Source organism: Acipenser ruthenus, chromosome 9 (assembly GCF_902713425.1).
Source record: "Acipenser ruthenus chromosome 9, fAciRut3.2 maternal haplotype, whole genome shotgun sequence".
Classification (NCBI taxonomy): domain Eukaryota; kingdom Metazoa; phylum Chordata; class Actinopteri; order Acipenseriformes; family Acipenseridae; genus Acipenser; species Acipenser ruthenus.
The window spans coordinates 51,070,094-51,087,384 of record NC_081197.1 but is presented as its reverse complement, the minus strand read 5'-3'; the positions used below and the strand labels follow the sequence as shown (position 1 = coordinate 51,087,384).

General features: G+C 39.8%; 1 protein-coding gene across 2 annotated transcripts; it reads left to right on the top strand.

Annotated features, from left to right (window-relative positions):
• The first annotated feature begins 3,235 nt into the window (after positions 1 to 3,235).
• LOC117405582 (junctional adhesion molecule B-like) lies at positions 3,236 to 16,605 on the top strand. Of its 2 annotated transcripts, XM_034008749.3 has the most exons (11): positions 3,236 to 3,542; positions 9,470 to 9,535; positions 9,708 to 9,821; positions 10,419 to 10,568; positions 10,664 to 10,866; positions 12,688 to 12,790; positions 12,898 to 13,005; positions 13,730 to 13,742; positions 14,262 to 14,330; positions 15,243 to 15,279; positions 15,733 to 16,605. In XM_034008749.3, exons 1-11 carry the CDS (start codon positions 3,491 to 3,493, stop codon positions 15,772 to 15,774), a joined length of 957 nt encoding a protein of 318 aa, XP_033864640.1. In that variant the 5' UTR covers positions 3,236 to 3,490; the 3' UTR covers positions 15,775 to 16,605. The 2 variants fall into 2 exon arrangements, with proteins under 2 accessions (XP_033864640.1, XP_058886187.1); XM_059030204.1 differs by lacking the exon at positions 14,262 to 14,330 and having other exon boundaries at positions 3,238 to 3,542.
• Positions 16,606 to 17,291: the final 686 nt, after the last annotated feature.

Sequence of the window (17,291 nt, the reverse complement as noted above, 5' to 3'; positions counted from 1 at the left end):
TGAGTTCCTCAGTGGTTACAGATTACAGAATATCAGATTGCAAGTGGACTGTAGTGCAGAGGTTCATGAGTTCAACCCCTGATATTATCAGTGCCTCACTTAAACAATGGCAGACATTGTACGAGGCTCTGGAAGTGGATACTGTCAAACCAGCTGCTCTACAACTTCAGTCCCCAAGCAGATGCAGGGGAAGGCTGTCGTGGATGGGAGAGGCGCAGTCTACAGACTGAGCAGATATCTTGTTACAGAAATGTCCTTGTTAAGAGAAGTTGTGTCCATACACTCACTGGACACAGCAGAGAGCTTAGTGGGGTGAGCGTGTGGAACAAATAAATAGTGCAGGGCAAAGCGTTCTTTGAGTTTTATTGCATATCTCCCTTGGGACCTATTTTAATGATCCAAACCAGGCCAGACTAACTGATGGCGTTCAAGCCATATGAGGCTACTTGAGCTCTAGAATATCTCACGGAAGACCTTAAGTAAGCCGCAGTGTCAACAGCCCCTATATCACACACAACTCTTCACTTTGACCTGTGACCTTATATGACTGCTTTATTTGCTGTTATGTTACTCTTCCATTCCATTTCTCTTATCTTTGAAATTGCTTTAAAAATTAGTTCACAGCCGTATTCTGTGATTCCTCAAAACAATGACTGGTTGTAAATGTCAGCCACCATTTACATAATTTAGAATTGGTTTTGATTAAATAAAACTCACATTTTGTTCCATGGATAGTAATTTGACTCCCATTGCATTGCAGTTTGAGCCATTCCAGGTTTTAGTTTGAGCTTAATTAAACAGAGAGGAAAAACTCAGGTAGTAATTAAGATCACAGTAAAAACTGGAATGTCTCAAACAGCAAATGCCTAGTGCTGTTAAATTAGAATATTTTATTAATTACACATTAATAAAGTGAAAATAGAATGTATGTTAACATGCTGTGTTATTGGTACTTTAAGTAGATAGACGTGCAGCGTTTTTTAAATTTATATGGTGAATTCCTGTCCCCTCACAGATGTGTGCCCACAACCAGAAGTTTGTTTCCTTATTGCAGCGTGTCATAATGTTGTAAAGCCCAGGAAAGTGTTTCCTATCTATATCGCAGTGGTGGGCAACCCGCGGCACGCTGAGGGTGCAAAAATAGCCCTCCCCACTTTGCCAAGCTTTAATACTACTCCAAGCATATACAGTACTACTGTATAAAAAAAACTGAGTGTTGAAATTGTAAGAGCCGCGTACTCTGTAGCGCTGTGAAACAGATCTGTGCAGAAACGCAGGCTGTTGATGGTAAGCAGGAATTAAACGTTGTAACCTTTCATTGGAAGAAAATGCTCCCATTCACGTTTGTCTGCCCTCGTCCTCAGATAATTTACTTTATGTTGCAGAGTTGAAAAATACAGCAGTGAGAGGGGGCTGATGTTTTTTTTTTTTTTTTTAGATATCTGATTCAGTTGGTGTAACTTTACCAAGCCACAGTAAAAAAAAAAAAAAAACAAGAAAAAAAAACCTTGTATTCAAGATTTTAAAACCCACACTTGTCAACACACAGAGCATACTATTATGAACAGCAGTAACCAGACATTTAAAAAACGTAACTACAAGATTTCCTGCAATATGCTTTTTAAATAATCACACATATTAACTCAAAAAATATCCTGGACTGAGGATACGTTTTCTTAACTTTTTTGGTGGAAATTAATTTATGATATTCTGCTTTCTTATCAGTGCACGTGCCAGTCAGATTATTAAATTATAATATTGTAGCGGCGGGGCAGTTGACCCTGAAGAAGGGTTTGATTGGCCTGCATGAATGGAGTGTGTGCTGTGTTATAGCAGGTAAAGCTAATATTTCTCTCTTTCTTTCAATCACTCTCTTTCTATCTTTCTCTAACAAAATTAACAGTATATATAAACAAACCACAACACACACACACACACACACACACACACACACACACACACATATATATATATATATATATATATATATATATATATATATACACACATATATATATATATATATATATATATATATATATACAGATGTGCTCAAATTTGTTGGTACCCCTCCACAAAAAACGAAGAATGCACAATTTTCTCTGAAATAACTTGAAACTGACAAAAGTAATTGGCATCCACCATTGTTTATTCCATATTTAATAGAAATCAGACTTTGCTTTTGATTTTTTATTCAACATAATATTGTAAATAATAAAACAAATGAAAATGGCATAGACAAAAATGATGGGACCGCTAACCTAATATTTTGTTGCACAACCTTTAGAGGCAATCACTGCAATCAAACGTTTTCTGTAGCTCTCAATGAGACTTCTGCACCTGTTAACAGGTAGTCTGGCCCACTCTTCCTGAGCAAACTGCTCCAGCTGTCTCAGGTTTGATGGGTGCCTTCTCCAGACTGCAAGTTTCAGCTCTTTCCATAGATGTTCGATAGGATTCAGATCAGGACTCATAGAAGGCCACTTCAGAATAGTCCAATGTTTTGTTCTTATCCATTCTTGGGTGCTTTTAGCTGTGTGTTTTGGGTCATTATCCTGTTGGAGGACCCATGACCTGCGACTGAGACAGAGCTTTCTGACACTGGGCAGTACGTTTCGCTCCAGAATGCCTTGATAGTCTTGAGATTTCACTGTGCCCTGCACAGATTCAAGGCACCCTGTGCCAGGTGCAGCAAAGCAGCCCCAAAACATAACCGAGCCTCCTCCATGTTTCACTGTAGGTATGGTGTTCTTTTCTTTGAAAGCTTCATTTTTTCATCTGTGAACATAGAGCTGCTGTGACTTGCCAAAAAGCTCCAGTTTTGACTCATCTGTCCAAAGGACATTCTCCCAGAAGGATTGTGGCTTGTCAATATGCATTTTAGCAAATTCCTGATGTTAATTCCACATGATTTGGCATTATGATTACACATCAAGGAACTTAGTTTCCAAAAAGCGCCTTCGATTCCACATTGTTTGACTGACACTGAAAAATAAATTAGAATGCTTTGTTTTTTTTTTATCTGAAAAATTGTATTTATGGTATATTACATCACAGCATTTCCAGCCCCATACATGTGCAATGAACTAAGGCCCTACATAGAGAATGTCAAACACTTCAGTGTATATCCCTAAACACATTTGAATGATTTTAGCTAAATTAACCAGGGGGAAGGGTACATACTGGTATATATTCTTACAATTGACTGTAGGCTCTAGGACCCCACGGAATCCTCAACACCGCGCTCCAAAACTTTCACCACAAGATAAAGTTTGGAGAACGGGAGCAATTACAGACAGATTGTGAGAGGTGGGGTAGATGGTACTGTTACAAGTGGCACCAAACCGGTCAAGATATTGCTGAGGAAACAAAACTGACCCATCTTTCAGATTTTATTTAAATTCAGTCGAACTTTTTTGTGGACCTGTCTTTTTTCTTTTTTTTAAGAAAAAATAACTTGTAAATTATTTAAATTGCATGGTTTGGAAAGATGGCGGCATTGCATTTGGGGTTCCTGCTTGTTTTCTTAATATTGCAGCACAGTGAGTATTTGTTACTTGTTTTTTACTTGTATTGTTCGGTTAAGCCGCTTGTCCTAAACCGTTAGGTAGATGTAGCTCAGTTTATCTGTGCAAACTCTTAACATGTTCTGACTAGTCGCGCAGTAGTTACCATGTTGAGACTCGAGCCTGTCTGTACTTTAATGCCCACCCCAAGAAATCATCGCAACTTGTGATTGTTTTGATTCCTCGTTTACTTGTGGTTTGCACAAGGCTATTCCGTTGTATGGGATACTGCAGGAGGTTTCAATCTATTTTTGAAGCTGTACCCCTTTCTGTCTGACGGTTTCAGCTCAAGTACCCCTTGTCACAACAGTTTGGTTCACAAACTGCTGGGTTTGGACAGAATACCAAATACTAGGCTTAATTCTTAAAACTTTTAATTTCAAGTATTTGGATGCACAGAAATAAGACAGTATTTGGGAATATCTTTGGAAACAGTCGTATTCGCTTGCTATTCGGCAAAGTTAGTATACATAATGCTGTAAATGTTTATCACGTTACCATTTAAAATGTTTACAGTATCAAATATTAACCTCAAGATAAAACGATAATAACCAACATTTTTTTTTCTTTGTTAAAGCCAACATAAAAATGATCGAAAGGGATATGATATAACTTTCTGTCGCTTTGCAATTTATCTTGTGTTTTGTTTCTTTGTTTTTCTTTTGCAAGTAATGTATCCATTTCATCAAACACCAAAAACAAATACAAAATATTGATGTTACTAAAATGCAGCCGAGCCTAAAAGTAAAACAACAACCGTCAAAGTATTGACGGAGCATTTATACGGTACTTATAAAAAATGTAGACAGATAGTGAGTGCTTCACTGATTGATGGTCCGTCCAGTGGTTAAAGAAAAGGGATTGTTAGGGTTCACGGTGAATAACCTCAAAGAACGACACTTCTTTAAAATGAACCGGCATTTAATTTACACAAAGTACAATTATATATATATATATATATATATATATATATATATATATATATATATATATATATATATATATAATCTTTATGCAAATTTAAATTATGTTGTGGGCCATAGAACCCCCACTATATTTAGTTTAATACCATAGCCCCTATTGGCTGGATGCTGGGATGTCTGACTGCTATTCTTTTTGGTGATCTTTATGTGCACTAGATTGTGCTGCCTGCAGACTGCCTGTCACTTTCTCACATTCTATACAGGACTAGAAACTCACACTAGTCATGAACCCAGTCCTGGCTTTAGAACTCCCCATGTTGCGGTATAATAGTGAAATGACCAAGTGCCAGGCCCTGCTAAATCTGTATTGCATATTGCACTTATCACTTATCACAGCATGACTCACCTGAGGCTGTAGGAGTACAATTAGGAGGTGTACATGCAGCTAAGGCAGAAACTGTTTTGGAGGGCTTTGTTGCTCAGACTCTTGGCTTATGATCATTATATTTTAAATTGTGAGCTATTGCATGTATTTGTTGCTTGTCTCTGCAGCAGGGATGGAGAATGTAACTAGTGTGTTCACGCTCATAATTTCTCTCACTACAATACTTTGTAGAGTTTTTTGTTATGTAACAGGGCGAGGCTGAGCAGGCACCTTAAGTGAGCGTCTAAACCACAATGTGAAAGAGCCAGGCTCCTTTGCATCTGTGGTTTTTAGAGCTTTTAGCCACATCTCATCTCGCCGACAGGGAACAGGACTGAAACGACTCTCTCGTTAGTTATGTGGTTTGCCTGCTGTGCAGGTGTGTAACAAGTGATGCTGCTGTGAAGATGGAATGGAGGTTGGAGGAGGTTATTGTGTCTTTGTGGATTCTAATTATTGTCAGTATTTCATTTGAATTTTTAACATAGCAAAACACTGTGTGCAGCAGTTCAATGAAAAAAATAGAAATTCTGCTACAGTGCAAAGACAGGAGACGGGGACTCGGCTCTTAATATGATTGAACCACCCACATGCATGACCCATCCATTTTGGCTCGTGGCACTGAGCTGGGGTATGAGGGTATGAGGAGGAGTGTGCCAGCTGTCAACTTATGAACTGAGAGAGAGAGAGAGAGAGAGTGTGTCAGCAAGCATGTGTAAGATGACAGTGTGTGCTGTACATACTGGAAGTGTAAGAATGTGTGTGTTTGCATGGTGTGGGGACGGTTTCGTGGAATGTTTTGTAAGGCTGTGATGAGATTAGCGTTTGTAAATGAAGTCGCATTGGCAGCTGTGGAGTCTGAAGTCCTGTGTTTATCCATCGATCAGCTACTGTACAGTACTGATCCTCCTCGTACACATGGCTCTGCTCAGCAGTGTGCCTCCACAGCCCTGCCTTGGTGGGATCTAACAAGCTTGTTCCACAGGGTTGATCTCACCTACAGTACGTGTGTCTTCAACAATGTACAGCTGTACATCTAGAAATAGTGGTTTAATACAGTTCAACTGTTCAACTGTGCCCGCCACCTGCAAGACCGGCTGGACTTGCAGGTGGCGGAACTGTGCAGTCATATTGTCATCATTCATGTTGGTAATGCTGTTACTTTTCCACTGTACTAGCGAGCTGAGCCAGCGTGGCTTAGGAGGCACCTGTTGTTGTTTTTTTTAATGAATCTGGACTCCAGTACCTCATTTATTTTTTGACCCTTTTCCAAAGCGGGCCAAAACGGAATGGGTGGAAGTACATCACAACACTGACCAAGGAAGTGACAAGTGGGCGTAAACATTTAATCCACATCCGGGGTGAGCAGGTTTCTCCATGCTTTAATATTATCGTATTTTTATTTATTTAATTTTTTTTAGTAACAAGAAAGGTCCAAAGAATTTTTCGGATTATCAGAAGGAAAGCAATAGCATCCAACCTTTCAGTTTTGTAAACAACTGAATGCGACCTTAGCTGCAAGGCTTGCTGGGAAAGAGCCACCAACATCCATCAAATTCGCATGGGGTAGACTATCAATGGGGGTTCAGGAGGAATGTGGGAGAACCCAGAGCCAGGCACAATCAGCAGGGTTCAGGAGTTCACTCTCCTACGTTCTTTGAGGGTCGCCATCTGGGCATGTCAGCTCTATAATCCCTCGCCTGAGACAAGGATATAGTGAAGGTGACTGGAAACTCATTCAGAGAGTATAATGAAATGTGGGTAGGACATTCTTCAGCACAAGTTGTTGAGGGGACTGTAAGGAGGTGCCTGTCTGTCTTTACATACAGTACATATGTATGCTACTCTTACATTTTTACACATACCCTAGGGAATGATCCTAATGGTTTTAATGTTATGTAGTTGTTGTTTCCTGTGGCAAAGATTTATTGAAGGCAGCTGCCTATAAATCACACTTTTTCATATAATCATTTATACAGTTTTGATTAAACAAGTTCTTAATAGTATTAGAATCTGAGAATTCATGGAGTCTGTGTCATGCTTTCACATACAGTACATTTACAACCGCTCACTCAATTGTGGTAAAACTTTCTACTGACATTTCTTAGCACAACCTATAATATTGGGAGCTGGAATTCAATTGACAACTTTGTTCATTTAAAACACTAGCTTACTGAAGGTGCGTGATTAGAGTACTGTACAAAAACACCGGAGCAAGCCGCTTCATTGAATGCTATTCCAGGGCAGGGGAGCCTTCGCTACCAGCATTTGTTTTCTGAATTGGAGAGTGATAAACGCATAGCTGTGGAAGTACAGTGGCATTCTGGGAAAGGACAGGTAACTTACAAAAGCAAACCAACAAATGTCTGGCAAATAAGGTGTTTGGCCATTTTTTTTTTCTTGTCTATAGTTTTGATTTAATTCTCAAACTCTCCATTCGTCATTGTTTTGTTTTGCAGCAGCAAAACGTCTTTTCTAAGTTTGGAAGCAGAGTGACGACTCCTTGTAAATCAAAACAGGCTGATTTATGTCATCCGCACCTCCTATCCTGCTTGTGTTGGGTTCTTTCATACAGTCAACTAGTGTCCGTGTCAAGGGTGGGTTTATACCAGGCAATATTGCTCCCGAAGCGGAGCCTTGCCGACTCTCTCTAAGGAAACTCTCCCTACTGTATTTGATACTGTAATCTGAACCCCCACTGTACTTCCAATCAAGCCCAGAAGCTTGAAACCCAGCGACTTAATTAAATAAAGGGGAACAGAACGCCCAGCCAGGTCTCAGTAACCTGGTGCCTACCACAGTGTACAGGGTGATTTCACGCTAAAAACACACTGGTGCTGAGTGATTGCAGTACCAGTAAGAAAGCATAGTGTGGGTGTCTCACACAGTCAAGAGAGCTCAAACTGAGCAATCTGTTCGACCTGGGCAAAAGCTAACCTGATAAACCTCTGTGATCTTTCCTCACTGCTGCTTTGCATATTGATAGGAATTCAAGCCACTGCCGGTGTGGAACATTTTGAGTATTTCTTTTAGCCTGGAGGTGGATACTGTATGAGTATATCCTCCATAGTGTTGTGTTTCAACAAAAAAACTCCTGTCCAGCTCTGCAGTATGTTGCATCTGTATATATGGAATATGTTATTCCTTGGAAATTCTCCATTTACATGCAACTTTGGTAGTGGACAGAAATTCTATATAAACAAATGAAGTTTTGTTTTCTGGGAGAATTCCACTGGTGTGCTACTGTACGTACTGCAAAATATACAGAATATTTGGTTTATATGGATTTTATATTCTGCATAACACAGCACTAACTGAAATGTAATATGCATATACATGTGCATATCTGGTTTGTCCTGAGTGCACCTCCACCTGTGTGAGACACTGAGAATAAGGTGTCTGGTTTCAGGCAGCTGACCCACCCCCTCCCTCCCCAGCTGTCCCGTGACATCACTCCGAGGGACTATGTGCAGCACCTGCTGTGGAGGGATCTAATCCCCGGGGTGTGTCCGAACCACAAGCACGCTGACTCGCTCCCCCAGCTGCTCCTCACACAGGCACTCTACTGTCTTCAGAAGACACCTGTCTGCCTGTCTGTCCGTCGAGCTGGTATAATTATCTTGCTGCCTGTATCTCTGTTGAACTCCTGAAGTCACACTATTTTTAACACCCATGTTTGGTTACAGGGGAATCCCATTCACTGTTTCAGGACTGATCACTGGCCATGTATCTTGTTATGCACAGTAACCAGCCAATGCAAGTGTTAACAAATGTACATAGCTTTGAGCAGAATTTTGTATGATGAGCTAAACTGCTGTTTTATGGGAGTGTCAGACAGTTGCACAGTAAAACTTTCAGTAATTTGATGTGTGGTTTTCTATTGAAACTAGAGCAGGAGGAAATGTATTTAAAATTGACAACATATGGTCACACCTGAAGGCATGAGTGAATACCTATATTTTGTTTTCAATAGAAACCTCTATTTTCACCAGGGAAACTACATTTGTTAACACACAAGTACTGTATATATGGTTTGTGATGCCTGGAGGTGTTTCCTATTTCTCTGACTTGGACCTCTTGCCTACTAAATACTTTGGTATCCCTGAATATATAATCAGCCTATCTTGCAAATTATTTTAATGAGTAAGCTATTTCACAAGAGCATTGGTACCCCAAAATGTGTATCCAGAAATGGGGGTGGCACATTTACTACTCAGAACCCTTGTTGACTAAATATTGTAGTATCTCTAACTATCCCATTCAGAAAAAGGGAAAATATTGTAATAAGCCATACCACAAAGTGCAGTGGCACTCCAGATGGTATTAATGTACCTGTCGATGCAGAATGACTGGGTGTGATGTTTGTAGCGACACAATGTTCCTTCCGTGTGCAAGACTAAAGCCCTTCTGTTTGTCAAAATGGCAGAATCTAATCAGTCATTTTGCTTTTTAAGAATAAACTTTTTATTGCAACCCTTTTTTTTCTTATTGCTGTACTTGGTTAGGATGTGATTGCTATGCACACCATGCTCTCCTAACTCTTGTGCTCTCTGCAGTCCCCAGGGGCTTTTTGGTGACAGTCCAGACTGAAAACGGCAAGGTGGAAGTTGAGGAGTTTGGAGGTGAGTTTTGGAGGAGCTTGGAGGTGACTAGTTCTATGTAATGTTTTACTGTCTGTATAAAGTTGTCGGCGAATGGGTAGTAGGTTATTGGTTGATAAAGCTTTGAGCAGCAAGTCTAAGCTTACAATTCCCATGGTACACCATGGCATCATGGAGTGTTTTGTGTGAACAGAGACAGTGCTGTCCTGCAAGTACCAGGTGGAGAAAGACCCCAACCCCAGAGTGGAATGGAAGAAGATCAGAAACCGGGACGTCTCCTTTGTGTACTACGAAGGGAAGATTGTGGGTAGGTCTGAGACCCCAGGGGGACGGGGCAGGAATGGATGACTCATTTGCACACTCTAGTTGACAGACCAACTGCATTTTACAAAAAGTAAAAGCAAATGTGAATTATTGTAAGTTTACTTTATCAGTTCCATATAAACAGAGAACTTTACCAGTCAGAAGGAGAAAAGATAGAAGACCTTTAACAGGTGGTGTAAAATTGTACTGCATCTTGTATCCTATAAACAAAATTGTGCCATCTGCCTGTCAATATTACTTCTGCGGTTGACCAGCTTTCCAGTAGTAACGCAGCTAAAGGGAATGTTCACGTGACACGTAAACACTGTTTTGAGAATACTTTTGTACTATTTATTTTAAATCAGTACGTGTCAGCATTGTAAATGCAGTGCAAGAGCCTGACTGGAGTAAAGAGACAGTTATAAAACTTTAGACCCAAACAGTTCAGTTTAACTGAGCTAGAAATACTGCATCGCAATGCTCTTAAACCTACATTAAATAATTACACTGCCCTTTTTAATGTCATTACTCAAGTCCCAGAGCAGGATCTACTGTAGGGTCAGGTTTCATTTTAGTTCTAACACTCCACTGCTGTTCCAAGGGGGTTTCCAGGGCCGCGCGGTGATGGAGGGAGCAAGTATCCGGATCAAGAAAGCCATGCTGCTGGATTCGGGGGAGTACCGCTGCGAGGTGTCGGCCCGACAGGACAGCCGTCCACTCGGAGAGGCCACTGTCTCCCTGACTGTGCTGGGTGAGTGTCTGTCTGTCTGTCTGTCTGTCTGTCCCCCCCCCCTCTATGAACTGTGTGAGATCAAGTACTAACTCTCTCCACCCCAACCCCCCCAGTGCCCCCTGACGTGCCCTCCTGTGGGATCCCCAGCTCTGTTCTGACTGGGACGGTGGTGGAGCTGACATGCCGGGACAGGCAGGGTACCCCACCCTCACTATACCGCTGGTACAAGGACGGGGTCGCCCTCCCAACCACCCCTGCACAGGACCCCCTTTTCGCCAACTCCTCCTACACACTGAACAGCAGCTCTGGGACCCTGGTGCGACACAAATTAATTAACTTTTTTACAAAATTCTTCCGTCCCTTGCAGAGTGTTGTGTTTGACATTTGAAGACAGTTTTCATAACTATGCAAAACTAATTTTGGCTTGTTCGTAGATAGATGCAGATTGATTTATATTTTTGTTTCAGCTAAGAAACCAGACCTAATTTAATGGAAGTGTTACACTGATTGACATTAATAATAATAATAATAATAATAATAATAATAATAATAATAATAATAATAATAATGTCGTTTCTGCTTCAACAAAAGATTTTCTAAATATTGGTAAAAAAAAAAAAAAATCTTGAGGAGGATGCATTAGTTAGACCTCCTGTCTAACTAAAGAATCCTCTGAGATTAAGGAGTTTTACAAATGTGTACCCCATGGAGATTTTTAATGTCACATTTTTTTGTTTTATGTTATTTTTACTGAGTATTCTTTTTTATTTTAAGTATGTTTCTTAATTGTTGATAGGGTAATTGGTTCAGATTTATGAGATTTAAGCAGCAGATTTGTTTACTCATCGTGCAAGCTGCAGAGCAGTGTCCCTTTTGTTCTGTTTTGCAATTTTCAAATACAGTTACTCCATTGTTCAGATTGTTTCAGCACAATACATATATTTAATGTTTTGTTCGAAACGCAAGGTTTATTTCACTTCATTTGTTTATCTCCTTCCATTCTGCTTGCTGCTCTGACGTATAAATAGCTCGGAGGGTTTAATGGATATTATTTCCTTTGTTGAAAAATCTCCACAGGATATAAACCAGACATAAGAGCTATATAAACATAGTTTAACTTGCAGAAAGTGGGAGATGGTGATGGGTAGAATGGTGATGGAAAAGTGTTCAGTCACAACAAGACCCCTGGCTCAGTGAGAAGCATAAGCAGCTGTCTTGACCTCACGGCAGCGTCTGAACTGCTGCTACGTCAAAGGAAGGGAAAGTGCACCCTCGTGTGGCAAATTCAGGAACTACATATCCAGTTCCTGTAGTGCGTTTGTCTTTCTGTGTTTATGCTTCACAATGACTTTGAGAAGTGTTTCCCAGACTGTATCCTCAGAGGCTTAACCCCTCTGTAAAGATCACATCTTGGACCTTTGATATGTGGCATCCCCACATATATAGAAACTTAATACAAACTGTTTTTTTTTTTTGCTTCAAAAAATTAATTAATATGAATTTAAGAAATTGTTCTAAGTAAAGGTAACACATAGATTATTCTCTGTCTGATTGATAAAGCAATTAATTCCACAGTATATAAGCGTGCATCTGAGTACAGCACTGTAAAAGGGATCCTTCTATTGATTTTTTTTACTTCTTGCAGTTGGAAGGGGGAGGATTCAAGGAGATAGTGTTTTATTGCTGCAGTCTGACATTACTGGTAATCCCCTCATGTGAAATAAATTGATCAGTCACTAAATTCATGAAACATTATATTTACCTTTTACACAGTGTCTGTATAGTTGAAACACTGCTGTATTGTATTATTCTCTCAAGAAAGCTCCATTAGAGATGGCGACCAGTTGATTTTAACAGTTTCACTGCCACATTGCCTCATCCACGGGACATACTTTGTCACATATCCGTTTTACTATTTCAGATGACATGCCCCTTTAATTATGCCCCCGGGACATTTTTGTCTTCACAAACTCACATTTCTAGTTCTACGGTATTGGACTGGGCAGAATGGATTTTAAGGTTGTTTTTACTAGGAAATTCTTTTAAGCGGTCGTCCTTTTTGTTATTAGGAAAGACCTGATTTCAATGTAGTACTGAGCTACCTGTTAACCCTGTGTGTGGTGTGTCTCCTGAGTAGCAGTTCAACACAGTGTCGAAGGGAGACGCCGGGCAGTACCAGTGTGAGGCCTCCAATGGCGTGGGGGAGCCCCAGCGATGCGCTGCCAAGTTCATGCAGATTGGTGAGTCTGCTGCGCTCCTGTCTGGTGCACCTCTGTCTTATTATTTTGATGCTGTCCTGATGTGCAGTGATTTTGAACCCTGCTGGTTTACTTGTTTTGCCTCTCAGATGACATGAATGTGTCGGGGATCGTGGCTGCTGTGGTGGTGGTGTCCCTGGTGGTCTCGATGTGTGGGCTGGGGGTCTTCTTCGCACACCGCCAAGGATACTTCAACAGTGAGTACACGCCTGTCTCCCAGCCTGGGGCTGCTCTTTAAATGGGAAACGAGGAAACTCAAGCAGCTGAAGAATGAGGAGCAGACACAAAAAGAAACATGGATCAGGGGTTCCTACTGATTCTACTGTCCCTCCACAGCTACAGGGCTATAGTTGAGGCCCCCCGCACGTGTGTCACATGTTTACACGTGTATCTAGAGAAACAATTTATTCACTTGTAATGAAACCTGCTGCATACTTCAGCACAAGTTATTGCCAGTATCAGAATCTGGGGGTATATGAAAGCACCTGTCTGTTGCTATGTCACATCATCTGTACATACTATGGTTGTGGGTCATGGTGATTTGCTTTTTCATGATGGTGCTGTTATTTGTATTTACAGAGGTGTGGCATTTATTGTACTGTACATAGTTTAAGCTTCAACCTTAACTGTTAAAAAAAATATTAAGGGAAGGTTATGAATAGTAAACTTTATATGGAGCCAATCAAGATATTGTTTTTTCCTCAAACATTTTAGAACAAAATTTTTTTTTTTTTTCCTTTTTTTTTTTTGTGTGTTTTGACTTTATTATTATTATTATTATTTATTTCTTTTTTTAGTAGATTACCTCACAAAATACCAGGATGTAAATTAATTAAATTAATTTTGCATAATTTTGCAAAAGGAGGCCTGTATATATAACAACTGATTTGTACTTTTCTTTCTCTTTATTTTCCTGTACAGGGGGACATGGGCGGTAAGTATTCCACATTTCTTTGTGTTCCAGAACTGCTTTTATTTTAAAGGTGTGATGAATACACTAACAGCATTGTGAGAAGACCTTGTGGGTGGGGTAGGTGTTTCTGGGTTTTCATATTCATGCGTCGTCTGTGTTCAAGCTTGGTCTAACATCTAATTCATGTTGCCATGGTTTTCAATTTTCATGAAGATATTTCCTGTTGGATATTACTTGAGCCATTCCAGCTTTTATTGTCAGCTTAATTACACACACGTTCTATACAAGTTCACAGTAAAACCTGGAATCACTCAAGGTGCTGCACAATAGGATTCTTAAACGAGTCCTTGGATACCATAAACATGCATGTCGCTGCAGTGAAAAGCTTGCAGGATTCAATGAAATCGTGACCTGTGGAAATCCTGCAGTGAGATTGGCTAACCCCCAGCATGTTGTAACCTGTGGTAATGCCTGCTGTGAGTGCCCTCCTCAAAGTGCTTTTCAAATGTTTTCACCTCCTTGGAAATCTCTACATCGCAGATCATTTTGGATCCCCCAATACGAAGACATTGTTCAGATCAGCAACCAAAACCTCAAAACAGTTGAAACGTGAGTCCAGCATGTGATCGCTTCAGTGTGTTTCTCAATAGGGCAGTGTCACACCACCGGACTCTCTCCACTTGCAGCTTCAAGCTTGAAGCCAGATATCAAGAGGTGAAAGGCTGGATCAGGGCTGGGCAGTTCTGGCCTTTCTAGGCCAGGTGTTTGTTCCAACCATGTTCATAATTGTTTAATTGAACCAGGTCCCAAAGCTGTTATCTCATTACTGCCTTTTAAACCTGATATAATGTTGCTCTTTAGGACTGGACTTGTCTTTCCCTGATTAAACCACCTTTTATGCTTAACATAATGGCAGGACTGCCCTCTAGTGGCCCCTGCAGTTAGATACCCGACCTTGTGTTTGCCTATGTACACTTGACCGTTGTGTTTTTGGGTTGGGCTCACTTTACATGGTATTTTTAATTTTGTTTCCCCCCCACTGGGGATGAAATTTGCATATATTCCGGGGGGGGGGGGGGGATCTGTCCGTTCACCCATCTGTCTGTATGTTGTACTTATAATTTTGCATATTGCTATTTTTTATTCTATTCTATTGATAATATTTTTTATCATACAGAAAGTTCTAATTTTGAATTTGCAGCAGTGGTGGGAGATTATGTTACTAACATACTTGTTTATTATATTACTAAAATGTTTACGTTAATAAAGATAAAAGTATATCCTTATAGACAACTTTATTTATAGCAAATATTAACATTTTGTTGATACTGGTTACAAAGGGAATGAACTTTTTGATTACCATATGTGATTAATTCAATTAACCTGTGATGCTGTTACATGTTTTTTTCACTGTTCAATGGGTATGTTATTTGATTTATATCTTAACTGGGAAAACTCCATTCAATTTAGATATGAAATATGTAAACCCTTAAGTGTCTCAAACATTTATTTTTGTTTTAGAAATGGATCAAGCGAGTACTGTACTGCTCCTCAAGATGTAAGTCATGGTTTTATTTTTATTTTTGTCTTTTTTTCATCCTGATACCAGCTATAAAAGGGCAGCTGACCGTAATCTTAGCTGACCAGGAAATGTGACTAATACAACACTTGTATGAAATGTTACAAGGAAACCCCTTCGTTGCTGCCACCAAAGTGTTGAGCGAAATCGAGAACTGACCTTAACCCTTTAGGACCAAGCATTTTCAGTGGGATGCTCCACCAGGCACAGTAGCATCTGGAATTGTTGTCCTTTTTTCTGAACACTCTAAAGTATAAAGTACTACATTTATAAAGTACTTCAGAAACCATAACTTTTTTCAACACTATTTAGTATTTTTTATTTATTAATAATAATAATAATAATAATAATAATAATAATTTTATCCTCCTTTGAGAAAGGAGTAGAAAGGAGCTGTGTTGATAATGGGCAAATGCAAACCTTTTATTTCAGTATTCCCAGGATTTCAAACATACCCAGTCCTTCATGCTGTGAGGAGCCAAAAGGAGCCCTTTCCAAGAGCCTCTGTGAGGACAACCCAGGACAGTCGACTACCTTCCCCCATGTTCCCAGGACTGAGACCATACCCTCCTCCCTGTCCTGATATGTGAACCATGAACTGGACTGAACAAGGGAATCCCCTGCCTTGCTGTCAGGCTGCAGACATGTGAATGTTTCTTTATTATCACCATTGTATTCCAACAGGAGTTTCCTTTGGAGGATGTATTCCAGCTGTGATGGAGAATCTGCAGGCTCCCTGACTCCTGTGGCAGCAGCGTGCTGCTGTTTTTATATTGTATAATTATGTTGCCTGGTATCTCCATCATCAATTCCCTTCTATCTACTTAACTCCTAGGTTACACTGCCATCTAGTTGTATGAAGGTCCACCTACAACAATTACCCTTAATCCACCTGAAGAGCTTGAATTACCTTTTCAATATTCTTGGAGACCACTACAAGTGGAATAGAAGTTCAACTACAGCATTGCAACAAAACCTAGTAGAACACAGAAATGACTTTCTTTTTATATGGCTACCTTTTTATTGTGTGTTCTTATTTTTATTAACTGAACCATTTAATTTAAATACTGTCTCTTCTCAGATGTTTTATTTCATAATTGCTCATAGAGCCAATCAGAGGTATTGAGATGTACCCCATAAATATACCATTGTATTTTAATTAGGAACCTGTTTGTGTTGTCAGAGTAACTGCTTCTGCTTGGAGTGCCTCTTGTATTGTTCTGTGATGTATACGCTGCAATTATATTACTTTGCACAGACTTTTTTTGTGAAATGTAAATTAAACTTTTTGGTTTTCTTATATAATATGGAGTGTTGAAGTCTCTGTTTTTGTACAGATCTTAATAAATGAAGCTTCTTGATGGTTCATCCAATATACCCCTCCACATGACAATTGCTGTTATTGATGCATATTAAAAGTTAACCCTATGAACGACAACCATAAAGCTTGTTAAGATGTAGTGGGTCTGTTTTAATGATTTGAACAGCAGTGGGTCAAAATACCAAATCCTTTAAGCCTGCTTCATGGCAGACCTCTCCGCTGGGACTCTTATCTAAAAGGTTGGGGAACTCTGTTTTATAGCATTAAAACAGACCCAGTATTCTTACTAGTACACTCAATCAGCAACCCTTGACTTTAGAATGAGGATCTGAAATGGCACTGGTGAAGCTTGAAAAACAAGCGCAGGAAGTGTTTTTTATAGGACCTGTATGACCTGATTTTCCTACAAAATGTCTAGCTTTAAAAAAAAAAAAAAAATAATAATAATCTAAACAGAAACAAAGCAAAACATTAAAAGACATTCTTTACTATTCTACAGGCATTACTTTGATGGGAGATCTTGTCAGTACCGTGGTCTGCTTGACCGTCCGCTACCAGATGGTAATGTCCTCAAAGCCGGGTTCTATTGCTTAATTGGCGACAACTAAATGTGTCCCATTTGTGACAGCATTTTGATATTCGTTACCGTTGTGATGTCATGATCAATATG